The sequence below is a fragment of the Chiloscyllium plagiosum genome, chromosome 6, assembly GCF_004010195.1.
Source record: "Chiloscyllium plagiosum isolate BGI_BamShark_2017 chromosome 6, ASM401019v2, whole genome shotgun sequence".
NCBI classification, from domain to species: domain Eukaryota; kingdom Metazoa; phylum Chordata; class Chondrichthyes; order Orectolobiformes; family Hemiscylliidae; genus Chiloscyllium; species Chiloscyllium plagiosum.
The window spans coordinates 70,540,255-70,555,672 of NC_057715.1; the positions used below are offsets into that span (position 1 = coordinate 70,540,255).

Genomic DNA, 15,418 nt, shown 5'->3' on the forward strand with positions numbered 1-15,418 from the left:
CCCACGCAGACACGGGGAGAATGTGCAAACTCCACACAGTCAGTCGCCTGAGTCGGGAATTGAACCCGGGTCTCTGGCGCTGTGAGGCAGCAGTGCTAACCACTGTGCCACCGTGCCGCCCAGTGTACTCTGGTTTGTATTTAAGCTTGAAGGAAGCTTGTAAAAGTTAAATCAATAAATCTCATTCAAAATAATTTCTCCAGCAAACAATTTTTCTTAATTGTTTTGCAGATTCAGACCAGCAGAACTATCCATGAAAAACTTCTACGACTCTTACCAGCTGGAGAACAGCAATTACTTCACAATGCCCAGGTTTTTGAGTCTTTTGCTGGATTGAACCCTGTTCAATATAATCCCTACACAGAGGTTTGTTACAATTTGTCCCTTACTTTGAATAAACACAGTTTTGTTTATGTTATATATAAACAACATGGTGTTATTGTGTTTTCTAGCCACTGTGGAAAACTGCTGTAGCCCAGTTTGAGCGTTCAATAGCTCCTTCAGAGCAGAAGGTTGCGAGCAAACTGAAAGTCTTTATTGTGGAGGTACAAGATAATCCCCAGCAGGTAAAGTAGTTCTGTTATGAGTCCCCTCATCAAAATACCAAGAAACTCAGTAGAGAATTCTTAAGAAACTGTACTTGAAGAGCAGTGCGAGTTTGGAAGTTGCTTATATAGAATGTGTTTGAAGTGAATAGGATGCATTTCAGGGAAAGCTAGCCACGCATGTGATGGAGAAGGGAATAGAGAGTGAAGATGATAAATTTGGATGATGAACGATGGGAGAGGCTTAAATTGGGTAAAAGTTTTTATGTGGATTGCTTTGGTTTTTGTGTGTAATGTAATTTGTGCAAAGAAGTTTCTCTTGTTCTTTAATCTATATCTATGACATTTGCTCATTGTCAATAGTCCCTTAATCCACGTTGTTCAATCAGTCTATTTCCGTCTACCCTGTGCCATGCTATCATAGTTATAAACCTATTTATACCCCATTTTTGTGTTATTGTATTAAAGGCAAGCAACAATTTTTCGGTTTTGTCCTTGAATTTGCATTCCCCTCAAATCTTCCGAGTAAATCCAGTTGTACCTCTTTAAAGTCTCAATACTCTTCATTTGGTTTGGAGCCAATGCTGTTCACAGTACTCTGTATATGATTACAGTATTATGTAAATTCTCAATCATTTTTGGATTTAACTGCTGCTTGGTTGTCGTCTTTGATAAAGATAAATGCAAGGTGCTAACTAAATATCTCTATCATGTTCTGATTGCTAGTTGAAGAGGTTACTCCTAATTTTAATAATTGTCTCACTGATGTGCTTTAGAATTCTGTGCCATTTCTTTGAAGTATTTGGCAACTTTTTCCCTCGCTCTCTGTCATAGCATTTTTTAATCTATTAGCTTGTTTTACTTATTTCATTCACCTTTAGCTTTTCATTTTTTTTGTACACTATAGATCATCTTCATTTGTTGATCCCAACTTCGTTTTGTCCCTTTTCTTGTTGGATCTCATTGTATTATGTTTGGCTAAACGTAACTCAAATGTTTGACATATTTCTTTACCAGATTTTGCAAATCATTGCTCTTGAGGGCCTACTTACATACTCTACATATTTTAGGAATTCTATTCTCTCATCTCCATTTACCTTCTTTGTTCTAGTTGACAAGTAGATAATGTTCCAGGGCCGTAGCTTTGTTTTTCATCCCATACTCTTTTCTGTCGGTTGTCTTTCGAATTTTATTCCATTTCTTTCCTGTTTTTGGAGGCCTGTTCCATTGAAGCAACAAGCCGTCTTTTAAGAGTTAATCTGACCTCCAATTTTATGGACTTTCATTCCCACCTACATCAACCTTCTCTTAAGCCTTTGTTTCCTATTTTTACCAATATTACCATTCCAAATTTTTCTTATCATTTCCATTTTGGAATGTCATGTTGAGGTCGTAAAGTATGTTGATGAGGCCTCTTCTGCAATACTGTGTGCAGTTCTGGTCAACCTGTTATAAGAAGGATATTATTAAACAGGAGAGGGTTCAGCAAAGATTTATCAGGATTTGCTGGGATTGGAGGTTTTGAGATATAAAAATAGGCTGGGACTTTTCTCACTGGAGTGGAGGTGATTGAAGAGTGACCTTTATAGAGGTTTATAAAATCATGAGGGGCATAGCTAACATGAACAGTAATGTCTTTTTCCTAAGGTGGGGGGAGTTCAAAACTAGGGGGCAAATTGTTAAGGTGAGAGGAGAAAGATTTAAAAAGGATATGAGGAGCATCTTTTTGACATAGACAGTGGAGTGTGAGGAATGAACTGCCAGAGGAAGTGGTGATGCTGGTACAGTTACACCATTTAAAAGACATTTGGATAATTACATGAATAGGAAAAGTTTGGAAGGATATGGCTAAATGCAGGCAAGTGGGACTAGTTTAGTTTGGGAACATGATTGGACTGAAGGGTCTGTTTCCATGCTGTCTGATTCTATGATTCTATAAATATACTTTATCACAACATTTTCCTTCTTGTCCACTTGTTGTGGGATTTCATTAATGCTATGAAGTTGAAATGTTTCTGTAGAATATTTGTTTCCAGCTTTACCAGTTTATTTCAATATTCCATTAATTTTAATCCGAAACAACCGTCTTTATGCCATTTTCTTTGTTGTCTTAAGTTACAATCTACATTTTACTTGTCCTTTTTTAATCGATGTCTAGTTAATTTGATTTTATTTAGCAAGTCTGTCAATCCCCTACTAAATTATTTTTTGCTTGACCATTATAATTATGACAATATTAATAATGCGACATAGCATGCGCTAGAATAAAAATTAGGAAAGCAAATACATATGATGTCAAAGTATTTCATAGCCATTTATGTCTTGCTACCTGCGCCAGTATCAGACTGTTCTTTCATATCACTTTTTTACAAGTTGTACTTTTCTTTCAAGCTGCTGCAAGCATTTCAAAAGTACAAGGAACTAATCAAACGTCCCAGCATCAGCAAGGAGCTACTTTCAGAACGTGAAATGTTGTTAGCAAAACTTACAGAATACATTAAAGGTAACGTTAACATAAACATTTGTAAACAATTAACATTTAAACCAATGGTTTGTAGCATAAATTTAAACCATGGTAAGTGCTTTTCTTCAGAGAATTGATACTTTTATTGATGAATGCTATTTCAATGAATTAGGCATTTGCACTGATTTTGAGAGTCGGCGACGTGGCATTCCTGGAGAACCATCAGGTCCACTTTCAGGCAAGAATCTTCCTGAGGTTGTGAATAACATTGTTTGGGTTAGACAGCTGCAACTAAAGGTTAGTATTTTATGTAACAAATGATTTCAGCTTGTATGAGGTCTCAGACTTTAAAATGACTTTATGAAATAAAAGGAGAAATAAACTTATTTATTTTTAACCTTTCAACCATATACCATTTCACTTCAGGGAGGAGAAGGTGAGGACTGCAGATGCTGGAGATCAGAGTCAAAGAATGAAAAACATTGAAGTGATATGGTCGAAGTGTGTGGTGCTGGAAAAGCACAGCTGGCCAGGCAACATCTGAGGAACAGGAGAATTGACGTTTCGAGCATAAGCCCTTCATCAGGAATATCGACGTTTCGAGCAAAAGACCTTCATCCTGATGAAGGGCTTATGTTTTAAACGTCAATTCACTTACTCCTCAGATGCTGCCTGACCGGCTATGCTTTTCCTGCACCAAACTCTTTGACCATGTCACTTCAACCTTTTTAAGAAAGGTAGAAGGAGTTTTCCACCAAAATGAACTGCCTTGAGATGTTGTTTTTTTGTTTGCACTCCTCTAAATCTGCAACAGGAAGAGGCTGCAAATACTTTTTATCAGTAGAACCATGCACATCTAGATAGCAACTTCTATAACAATAAAAATTATTATGTTTATTAAAATTCTTTCTCACTATTCATTCAATTGGTGATCTAAAGTTGCTCATGTTTATGGAAATGGAGGTTTTTGGCCCACTGTTGCTCTTTTGTTTTCGCTCAACCTCATGGCTAATTAAAAGATGTTATTTGGTCGCAGGCTAACTTTGCTGGCACATACATCTTACAGATATTGGAGAGTTAACCACTGTCGTCAGTCAAGGGGTCAGTTTAAACGTTAGCGAGGAGTTACAGTTGGTTTTTCATTCGCTACAGTTTCCTGGGTAACGCTTCAACTTGGCTGAATCAGAATCCTTTGAACTTTCAACTTGATAGCCTTTTTTTCAAGGGGTTCCCGACACCAGAGAATTGCCCATCGGAGTTTCACTTTGCAGGATCTGCTGCACTGGGGATTCCACATGGTCCCGATATACTACTTGAGTTTGTACTAAGAGTCATAGAGCCAGGCAACACGGAAGCAATTCGTCCATGCTGACAGATATCCCAATCTGACCTAGGCCCATTTGCCAGCATTCAGCCCATCTAAACCCTTCCTATTTATGTACTCATCTAGCTGCCTTTTAAATGTTGTAACTGTATCTGCCTCTTACCACTTCCTCTGGCAGCTCATTCCATACGCACACCACCCTCTGTTTAAACAAACCTTACCCCTCAGGACCTTTTTAAATCTTTCCCCTCTGACCTTAAACCTATGCCCTCTAATTTTGAACTTCCCACCCTTGGAAAAAGACCTTGATTATTCTCCTAACTCCTGCCCCTCATGATTTTAAAAACTTTTATAAGATCAAACCCACAACCTCTGACATTCCAAGGAAAAAAAACCCAATCTATTCAACCTCTCCTGATAACTCATTTAAACATTAAATGTTTATTATATTTTACTGAATAGCTAGTTATATTGTGTATATGATGTCTCCTATGAGACAATTAGGCCTAATGTAGGAGTAAAGCACCTGGTGCTTGTCAAAAAACTCTCTGACCATAAGATTATCTGGGCCAATAATATTAAATAGGAAGTATATGAATGAAGGAAACCAACTGGCCAATGTGGGGTTACACAGTTACTGCTTTTAGCAGTTGCTTCATCATTTTACCAATTGTTTCATGACATCATGAAGGGCAAGCATGTTCCAAAATTTTGGTGGGACAAGAAGAAATTATATTGATGCAATCAACATTGATTGACTGTAAATGCCACTATGATATTAAGAGAGCTAAAAATATTGGTTACAGAAGGTGCTATTCAATGCCGGATTCAATGTTGCTGCTGGCCTATGATTCTTTTGCAACGAATATCTGATTTTTGCTTGAAAGAGAAAAACATCACAACTGAGTCACGGAGAATTTCTGCTACTTCCTTTAACGGTGACTTTGAGAAAGACTTATGATAGAAACATAGAAAACATGGAAACGTAGAAGATAGGAGCAGGAGTAGGCTGTTTAGCCATTGAGGGGAAAGTGAGGACTGCAGATGGTGGAGATTCAGAGTAGAAAAGTGTGGCACTGGAAAAGCACAGCAGGTCAGGCAGCATCCAAGTCCAACCCTCCAACTTAGCACAGCCCTCTTGACCAGTCCATCTTCCTTCATACCTATCCGCTCCACTCTCCCCACCGAACCTATCACAGTTAGTCCCCAACTGCATCAACCTATTGCCTTCCCATCTATTTCCCCCCCCCCCCAGCCCCAGCCCCAGCCCCCATCCTCTTATTTATCTCTGAGCCGTGTGTGCGTGCGTACACACACACACACACACTCTCCTGATGAAGGGCTTACACCCAAGATGTCAATTCTCTTGCTCCGAGAATGCTGTCCGACCTGCTGTCCGACCTGCTGTCCTTTTCTAACGCCACATTTTTCTACTTTTAATGACTAGTGTACAGCTGCTTAGGTCCCTTTGTAATCACAATTTCCCAGTCTATCAGCATTGAGATAATATTCTGAGATTTTGATTTTCCTACTGAAGTGGGAAACTTCACTTTTACCCATGTTGTCCTGTCTGTATTTGCCCACTCATTCAACTTGTCCAAATTGCCCTGATGTTTTATTACATTCTCCTCAGCACTCTCATTCCCACCTAGTTTTGTCTTCAATACCATATCCATGGGTGCTTCCTCATCTATTGTACCAGTTACGATTTTAAAAAATACTACAGTAGGTTTGTCAAACATGATTTCATAAATCCATTTGATTTTATGCAATCCTGTTGGTATTTTCTGCATGTCTTGTTATCGCATTCTTTACAATAGACTCTGGCAATTTCCCTAGTACTGATGTTAGGTGAGCTGATTTGTAATTCCCACGTTTCTCCCTCCCTCGGTTTTTTTTTAACTCACAGTGGGGCTATATATGCCACCCTCTAATTTGCTAGAATTATTCCAGAGAGTACAGAATTTTGGAGGATTACACCAACGCATTTGCTATTTCGACGATCACCTCCTTTATTGCTCTGGGAGTTTATCAGCTTTCAATCCCATTAATTTCTGAAACATTACTTTTGCATTCATATGAATTTCCTTCAACTTCTCCTTTCCAAGAGAACCTTGCTTCCATAAAACTGCTGGCAATTTTTTCATATCATTTTCTGTGAAGATAGAACAAAAATAATTGATATGTTTTGCAGCCATTTCCTTATTCTCCATTATCAGTTCCCTCGTCTTAGACTGTAACTACGTTTGTCTTCCTTAATTTTTTTTTTGAAAAATTATAGAAGCACTTGCAGTCCTCTTTTACTAACATTGTAAGTTAGCTCTTGTATTCTATTTTTCCATACTTACTCAACATCCTGGTCCTCTTTTGCTGAATTCTAAACTGTTCTCAGTCCTCAGGCTTGCTACATTTTCTAGCAACATCATATGACTTCTTTTTGGATCTAATGCTATCCTGAATTTCTTTTGTTAACCATGCTCAGACCCCTTTTCTTGTTGTGTTCTTTCACCCGAAAGGAATATATAACTGCTGAAATGCACGCATTTGTCCCTTAAATATTAACTGTTGCCTTTCAATGTCATGCTTTTTAAAAAAGTTAAATTAATTTTATCACAGTCAATACACACCTCTCATGCCACTTTAGTTTCATTTATTTAGTTTTAGGGTCCTAGCTTTGGTTTGGGCTTCTTCACTTTTTTATCCCAGTGAAGAATTCTACAATGTAATGGTTACATTTTCCAAAAGGAACTCTCAAAACAAGATAATCCCTTCTCATTGCACATTACCAAATCTAAGATAACTTTCCCCCAAGTTGGCTCATCAATGTTTTAGTGTAAAAAAATCATCTTGTTCACACTCCAGGAATTAATCCACCACAAAAAACTGAGGGACGGAGAAACATGGGAATTACAAATCAGCTCACCTAACATCAGTACTAGGGAAATTGCCAGAGTCTATTTTAAAGAATGCATTAAGTGTTATTGCTAATGAGGTTTACCTGAATTATGTATGTATTAAAATCACTCCTGACCGTTATGGCACATTGTTGCGTGCACCTCTACCTCACCACTACTATTTGAAGACTTATAAACCATGCCTGCTAATGTTTTCAGCTCATTGTTGCTTTTTAGCTCTACCCAGACTGATTCCACAACTAGATTTCCTGTTCCACTATCTCTTCTCGCTATTGCACTGATTTCATCTTTCATTAACAACACCACTTCATCTTCTTTTCCATTTTATCTGTTCTTCCGAAAGATTGAATACTCTTGGATATTTAGTTCCCAGCCTTGGTTACCCTGCAGCTATGTCTCCATAACTGCAATCGTATCGTACTTGTCCACTATTATTTGCACTGTTGTTTCATCTACCTAATTGCAATGCTTTGTACATTCAGATAAACTTCTTTAAAATTTGTTTCTTTTTTCGTCCTCCAGTCCAATTTGCTGCAAGCCCTTGTCTCCTCTGCTTTCACTTTTTTGCTTTCCACTTTTCTATCTTTCATTTTCACCTTTGTTTCTCTCACTGTTCTCTCCCCACAGTTAGATTCCCATCTGCCTGCCACTCTAATTTAAATCCTTCCCCAATGAAACGTCCTGCTGGGGAGTTATCTACTTGTTCTTTTTGGCAAGTAATGGTGTCTGGTGCATGTGATGTAAAAGAAAGGAGAGATAGTTCAAATCAGACAAGAGGAGGGACAAACTGTACAGACCACATAAATGATGTGTTTTTATTTTAGGCTGAGGATACTGTAAAGATTGCTGAGGCATTGCTGAGTGACCTGTCAGGATTTCAATCATTTTGGCGAAATTGCAATGAATTTCTGGACCAGTTGAAAACCTATGAACAAGACCAGTTTGATGACTGGTCGAGAGATATACAGTCATCTGTTTTGGATCCTTCAGCTGGCATCAGGTATTATTGTCTTGTGTACAGAAAATTAAGATGTCCAGAGTGAATGAAAACAATTACTTTCATTTCTTTTGCAAGCAATAATATAATTTTCACAATCAATTGTGTTTTGCTGGTAAAGTCAGTTTTAGCTGTTTTGGAATAATCTAAATGTATAGACTACTGATTCTTAAAGATCTGACGAGATGCTCTGCTTGCTCCCATGGAGGATAAACAACAAAGTTGATTGTTTGGACCTAACAATCTGCTTCCATACTTTACATTAACATTGAAATATTTGAAAGTTTCAAGTTCTCAGAAGTTATATTGACACTGCATTTTCACTGTTAATAGTGTAAAGTGATTTGTAAATTTGATAATAGTGTTGGATCATTTTATTTTTGTTTGCTAAGTGGAGAGAAACTCCTCAAATGACAATTGCACCATTACCAAGTTTGTTGGAGTTATTTGCTGAATTTTGGCTTTCAAGATGCTGGTTTTCACTGCTGTTGTGGATGAACAAATTATGTTAACCCCATTTAAAAGTGCAAAACTCTCTTATTTTTACAAAGGATTGCATTAATCTTTATAATGATTGACATGTTGGTGTAATCTTTGGTAGTTTGCAGGCCAGTGGTCGAGTGATAGAATTGGATCACTCTGATGGGAAGCTGAAAATACATTACTCAGATCGCCTGGTTTCATTGCTGAGAGAAGTACGCCAGCTTTCTGCTCTGGGGTTTACCATTCCTGCGCGAATACAACAAACAGCAGTTACAGCTCAAAAGTTCTATCGACAGGCAATTATTCTTAAACAGGTTAGTTGCATTGAAACAAAAGAAACATACTGAAGATCCTGATATCTAATATAAAACAGGATATGCTGGAAATATTCAGCCTGGCATGATTTGTGGAGGGAGAAACTGATTTAACATTTCAAGTCAAGGTTCTGAAGAAAGGTCATTTCATGTTAGTATTTTGGAGTCACTCCTCAACCTCCTACTGTCCTGGGGATAAAAGGTCGAAGCCTATCCAGCCTTTCCTTATAACTCAAACCATCCAGTCCTGGTATCATCCTGGTAAATCTTTATTGCACCTTTTCCAATTCAACAATATCCTACTTATAGGAGGGTGACCAGGACTGTATGCAGAATTTCAGAAGTGGCCTCACCAATGTTCTATACAGTCGCAACATGACATCCCAACTCCCCATACTCAACACTGTGACCAATGAAGGCAAGCATGCCAAATGTGTCATACAAAATGGAAACAGACCCTTCAAGTCCAAGTCATCCAGGTCGATCAGGTTTCCCAAACTAAATGAGTCCCATTTCCTGCATTTGGACCATATCCCTCTAAATCTTTCCAATCATGTAATGATCAAAATATCTTTTAAATGTTGTAATTATCTGCATGTACCACTTCCTCTGGCAGTTCATTCCATATATGCATAATCCTCTCTGTGAAGAAGTTGCCCCTCATGTCCTTTTAAATCTTCCTCTCTCACCTTAAACTATGCCCTCTAGTTTTGAACTCCCCTACCAAAGGGGAAAGACCTTTGCTTTTATCTCATGATTTTATAAACTGCTCTAAGGTCACTCCTCAACCTTCTACTGTCCTGGGGATGAAAGGTCGAAACCTATCCACCCTCCCCCATAACTCAAACCGTCCAGTCCCGGTAACATCCTGGTAAATCTTTATTGCACCCTTTCAACAATATCCTACTGAAAGGAGGGTGACCAGCACTGTATGCAGAATTCCAGAAGTGACCTCACCAATGTCCTATACAGCCGCAACATGACATCCCAACTCCCCATACTCAACGCTGTGACCAATGAAGGCAAGCATGCCAAATGCGTTCTTCACCACTCTGTTTATCTGTGACACCACTTTCAAGAACTATGTACCTGTATCCCTTGGTCTCTCAGTTCAATAACACTCCCCAGTGCCCTGCCATTAACTGTGTAAGTTGTGCCCTGGTTTGTCTTATCAAAATGCAACATCTCGCATCTATCTAAATTAAACTACATTTGCCACTCCTCAGCCCATTGACCCAGCTGATATTATTTAGTTGGTTTGATTTAATATTCTGTAGCTCCCCCCCACTTCTTTCTTTCCCTGCCCTTTTGTTAGCATAAACATGATATAGAATCAGGTTAAAGTTCAAACCTCAATATGAAATATGTTTCCATTTACATTGACAGGTTGCTCACTTTTACAATACGATTGATCAGCAGATGATTCCTAGCCAGAGGCCCATGATGTTAAGCTCTGCTTTATCTTTTGAACAGCTAATAAAGGTAAGGAAATTTAGGCACAGAAAATTCAACATTTGCTTTGTGCTTTTCATATCTAATTCAAGGATTAGATGTGTCTGTCCTAAATTATGACTTCTTAAAAACTTGTGAAGGTAGCCTGACTTCTAAAGCTGTAAACACAAAGAGTTGGATATTTAGGTCCCACCGGCACTGGAATAATGGTACCATGTGGCAATCCAGTTTCCAATTGGTTTTCTCAGTACTGGCAGTTTATCTGGGGTGGGAGAAGGCCAACTCCAAGAACTTACTTGATTCCCAAATGAATCCAATAAAAGCAGGTAAAGAGCACTGTAAGAACCCATAACTGCCTGCCTGGGACTTTGATGGACATAGATCCTGATTGACCCAGACAAGTCATTTGAGGTGCACAGAGGCAGCAAAACAGCTGGGAGCCAGTCATGGCTGCTCCATAAAATTTGGTCGGTGTAACAAACAAAAAATGACTAAATGTACCTGTTGGCTAATGGCTCATAGATGTCATTGGGAGTGCAGAGCTTTCAGGTTGAGTGGTTATGAAGCACTTTGAAGAGCAGGAGGCTATCATCCTCCTGACATTATAGGAGGATAAGAAGACGTTGTGAGATTTCCTGCAGTTCTTAAGGCCAATGTTCAGAAAAGTCTGTGCCCTGATCAAAGAAAACTTTATACATTTGGGACTACTCGCAATGTCTTACCAGTAGCTGTCAGAGTCTTTCACTTCTTGATTGTTCCAAGAATTGGCTTGGCTATTGATGGCATCTTGCAAATGGTTGCACACCCGTTGCATCTCGCAGATATATATTATATGTAAACCTGGGCAGTAATTTCAAAAACAGATGAGGCTGTGCAAGTACAAAAGCTTTTGTCTCCATCACTGAATTTCCCCAGGCATTGGATGACAACAAATCTATCCATGTCATCATTGAGGCACCTATTGACCAGCCACTCAAGTGATCTTCGAGTATGGCAGTATGCAGTTACTTTCCTGGAAGATCCAATGACTCCCTTATCCTTCAATGTTCTAAGCAGTTCTTCATTTCACTCTCTGAGCTAGGTGGTTGTCTTCTTGGGGACAAGGAATATCTCTTGAAGAGGTAGTTGTGTTTACAAGGGTCCGAGCTGTACAGCCAAAGCTATCTCATCACAAGGATTGCTATTAACCAGGCTAACAGGATTCTAAAGGAGGGGTTTCAGTTCCTGGGTTGATTGGCTGGCATCCTGCAACGCAGTTATAGTTTTGATAGTGTGTTGCACTATCTTTGAATTGATCACCCCAAGACTTATGGGCCTTGAAACGATACATCAGAGGAAGAGACGAAGCTGGACAAGGAAGGGGATGAGGAAAGCACAGAATACAGAGATGGCCTGGCTGCACAGAGAGGTGGTTGGGCCCACTGCAGGACTCATGGATCTTGATAAGCAGTCGTCAGAATCAGAGATCAACTAATTCAGGCATGTTTCAGCTGAGTTACTTTGATCCAGGGACAGTATTATCTGGAACTCATTGTGTGAACACTCCCATTGAAGATGCAGCCTGGAATACATCCACTCACTGCCAATGAATGAAGCATCTGACTGATAAACATGATCTTATTTGGACCTATTAAAGATCCTTGCTCCATTTCATTACCACATCTGTTTTTTTCTTGCCTTGCTATTAAAAATGGGAACTTGTAGGTCTGGTACATGAATTGCTACTTTATGTTGCATTGAAAAATTAGAAAATGCACCATTACAGAGTGAACCACTTTGCTCTGCATGCCATAGTGACCTCTGTCTTGATAACTTTTATGTAATGGTACTGCATATGAGCTGAATGGAATCTTCCATTTTCACCCCGTGACCTGGCACTACTTCAGGGTACTGTATACAGTGTGAATGTGTTTCATTGTTCATCTTGGTAGTGCCTCTTTTCTTGTGACTCCCAAGACCTTGCATCTGTGGGCAGGTGAAGCAGGATTGTGTCTCTCCTCTTAGGGGTCTAGCTACAGTTATCTCTTTACATCACATTATTCATGATGTGCTCATCACCCACTGCTATCCTATCTAACTATTGAACATTCACCAAGTATGTGAGTTGGTGGAGGGTGGGCTTTTAAAGTATTTTGCTGATCACTGTAGGTCTCTTTTGCCTGCACAGGATCCCTCAGAATGTACCTGCTCACTTTGTTAAAATGAATACGATCACTGAAACTTTTTCCTTATGCTTCATCTAGTTGCTGCTCATGGTCTCAGTCAACTGTTTTCAGGTCTGCTTGTTTTGGGAATTTGGCCTTCTCCTGTCACCATCCAGAGGGTTATGAATCTTTGCAGCTTTCTTTCTCAAAAGGCAGTTGTACCAGAGTGTTGAATCTTTTTTAAGGCAGCAATAGATGGTCTAAGGGGGTGAAAGTTTATCATGAGTAGTTGGCAGTGTTGAATATTCAGATCAGCCATGATCTTGTGGAAAAGTGGAGCAGACTTGAGAGGCTGAGTGGCCTTCTTTTCCTCCTAACTCATCTGTGCATATAATTTCAAGGAGCTTTGGCTTAGAGAGAATGATCTAGTGACACCTTTTGCATGAGGGAATTCAAAGCTATCTAGACACTTGCCTCCAAAAGGCAGTGCACCCCTTAGTCTAACGTCACTACTTTGGCATGATCAAGTAGAGTAAGATGTGACTGTCAGTGAGGTAAGTATGAGGATTGTATCAAAGAGAACAGGGCTATAGTTTGGATGAACAAACTTACCATGACATATTGTTGTGGTTCTGTTCGCCGAGCTGGGAATTTGTTTTGCAGACGTTTCGTCTCCTGTCTAGGTGACATCCTCAGTGCTTGGGAGCCTCCTGTGAAGCACTTCTGTGATGTTTCCTCCGGCATTTATAGTGGTTTGAATTTGCCGCTTCCGGTTGTCAGTTCCAGCTGTCCGTTGTTGTGGTCGGTATATTGGGTCCAGGTCGATGTGCTTATTGATTGGATCTGTGGGCGGGTGCCATGCCTCTAGGAATTCCCTGGCTGTTCTCTGTTTGGCTTGTCCTATAATTGTAGTGTTGTCCCATGCAAGGACTTCACAAAACACTACATAGGACAAACAGGAAGGCAGCTAACGATCCGTATCCATGAACACCAACTAGCCACGAAACGACACGGCCAGCTATCCTTAGTAGCCACACACTCAGATGACAAGCAACATGAGTTTGACTGGGACAACACTACTATTATAGGACAAGCCAAACAGAGAACAGCCAGGGAATTCCTAGAGGCATGGCCCTCATCCACAGATTCTATCAACAAACGCATCGACCTGGACCCAATATACTGGCCACTGCAGTGGACAGCTGGAACTGACAACCGGAAGCAGCAGATACAAATCACTATAAATGCCGGAGGAAACATCACAGAAGCGCTTCACAGGAGGCTCCCAAGCACTGAGGATGTCACCTAGACAGGGGACGAAACGTCTGCAACACAAATTCCCAGCTTGCTGAACAGAAACACAACAACGAGCACCCGAGCTACAAATCTTCTCCCAAACTTTGATTACCATGGCATATGTCATGAGAGAGTGTGTAAATAGGAATGTGATGGTAGTAGGGGACAATATAGTCAGGAAATAGATTCAGTTCTCTGAAGTTTGGGGCAAAAAGCCTTCAAAGCTGCTGCTTTCCGGCTGTCTGGTTTAGGCATCTGCTCGGGGTTAGAGAGCTAGCAATAGGAGGGGGCATATATAAAACTGTTGTCCGTACTTGTAATAAAGACAATGGGAGGTCTAGGAATGAAATTCTGTGTCGGGAGTAACTAGGTGCTAAATTTAAAAGCAGAAATTCAAAAGGTTATTACCTCTCCTACCTGAGCCTCAAGCAAATTGGTTTAGAGTAAATAAGATGAATGAATCAAACGTATGGTTCAAAGATTGATGTGAGAAGTAGCTCTTGCTTCATGACACCCATAATGAGGAAAGTAGGAATATGCTAATTTGCATGTTTCTGAGATAGTAATACTGTTATTATTTTTCTTGTGGTCCTGCTTTTAAATTTAGCCCTAAGGTGGTTGTAATCCCTCAGCAGAATCTTTTTCCTAGTCCTACAAAAACCATTGGTGCATTCATGGTACACGATCAAGGAATCCTTCTCCTCCCACTCAAGGTCCCTCTCCAGTCCTGAAAATTGTAAATAGCTTGACAACACAGGCTACAGGAGTCTCCCTCTTTGCTGGAGAAAACAGCTTCTATTCCCCTGTTGCTACTGCAGTTTGTTTTCTCCGCCAACTTGAATGGCACTCACAACCACGTTGGTGTAGTCAGTTTGCTCATCCTCTCTACACATCTGTTGTCTACTACTGGAAGCAAGAGCCTTGTACGTATTGGAAAAGGGTACTAACTTAGTCTTTTCCAAAGCTAAATTCTAGATTCCCGTACTTGCCTCACTTGTAGTCGCACTGTCTTATTTCTGACAGACCAAATTTAATGTAATTGACCCAAATGGTTCCACTGCTTCCTGAAACAAGCTGTTCAGGTATCTGTCTCCATCTCTAATATATTGAATGTCTGAAGCTCACATTCCAGCTAATTACAAGCAGAAGTTCCTTGGGCATCCAATACTTGCTGAAAATCAAGAGAGACACAGAAGAAATATTCACCAATCACCTAACTGTTTTCCAGTGATATCTCATTTCAGCTTTGACAGAAACAGGTAAAAACAATGATTGCAGATGCTGGAAACCAGATTCTGGATCAGTGGTGCTGGAAGAGCACAGCATTTCAGGCAGCATCCGACGAGCAGCAAAATCGACGTTTCGGGCAAAAGCACTTCATCAGGAATAGGAGTTTTTTTTCCTGATGAAGGGCTTTTGCCTGAAATGTCGATTTTGCTGCTCGTCGGATGCTGCCTGAACTGCTGTGCTCTTCCAGCACCACT

General features: G+C 39.9%; 1 protein-coding gene across 5 annotated transcripts in view; it reads left to right on the forward strand.

Moving 5' to 3' along the window:
* LOC122550689 (cytoplasmic dynein 2 heavy chain 1) overlaps positions 1-15,418 on the forward strand; it is a 555,979-nt gene that overhangs the window by 40,867 nt on the left and 499,694 nt on the right. For all 5 annotated transcript variants that reach the window (XM_043691809.1, XM_043691805.1, XM_043691808.1 and 2 more), the window contains exons 8-14: positions 232-366; positions 453-566; positions 2,937-3,048; positions 3,182-3,306; positions 8,073-8,248; positions 8,847-9,042; positions 10,429-10,524. In XM_043691809.1, the coding sequence (XP_043547744.1) occupies positions 232-366; positions 453-566; positions 2,937-3,048; positions 3,182-3,306; positions 8,073-8,248; positions 8,847-9,042; positions 10,429-10,524 (954 nt within the window). The remainder of the gene's footprint in view (positions 1-231; positions 367-452; positions 567-2,936; positions 3,049-3,181; positions 3,307-8,072; positions 8,249-8,846; positions 9,043-10,428; positions 10,525-15,418) is intronic.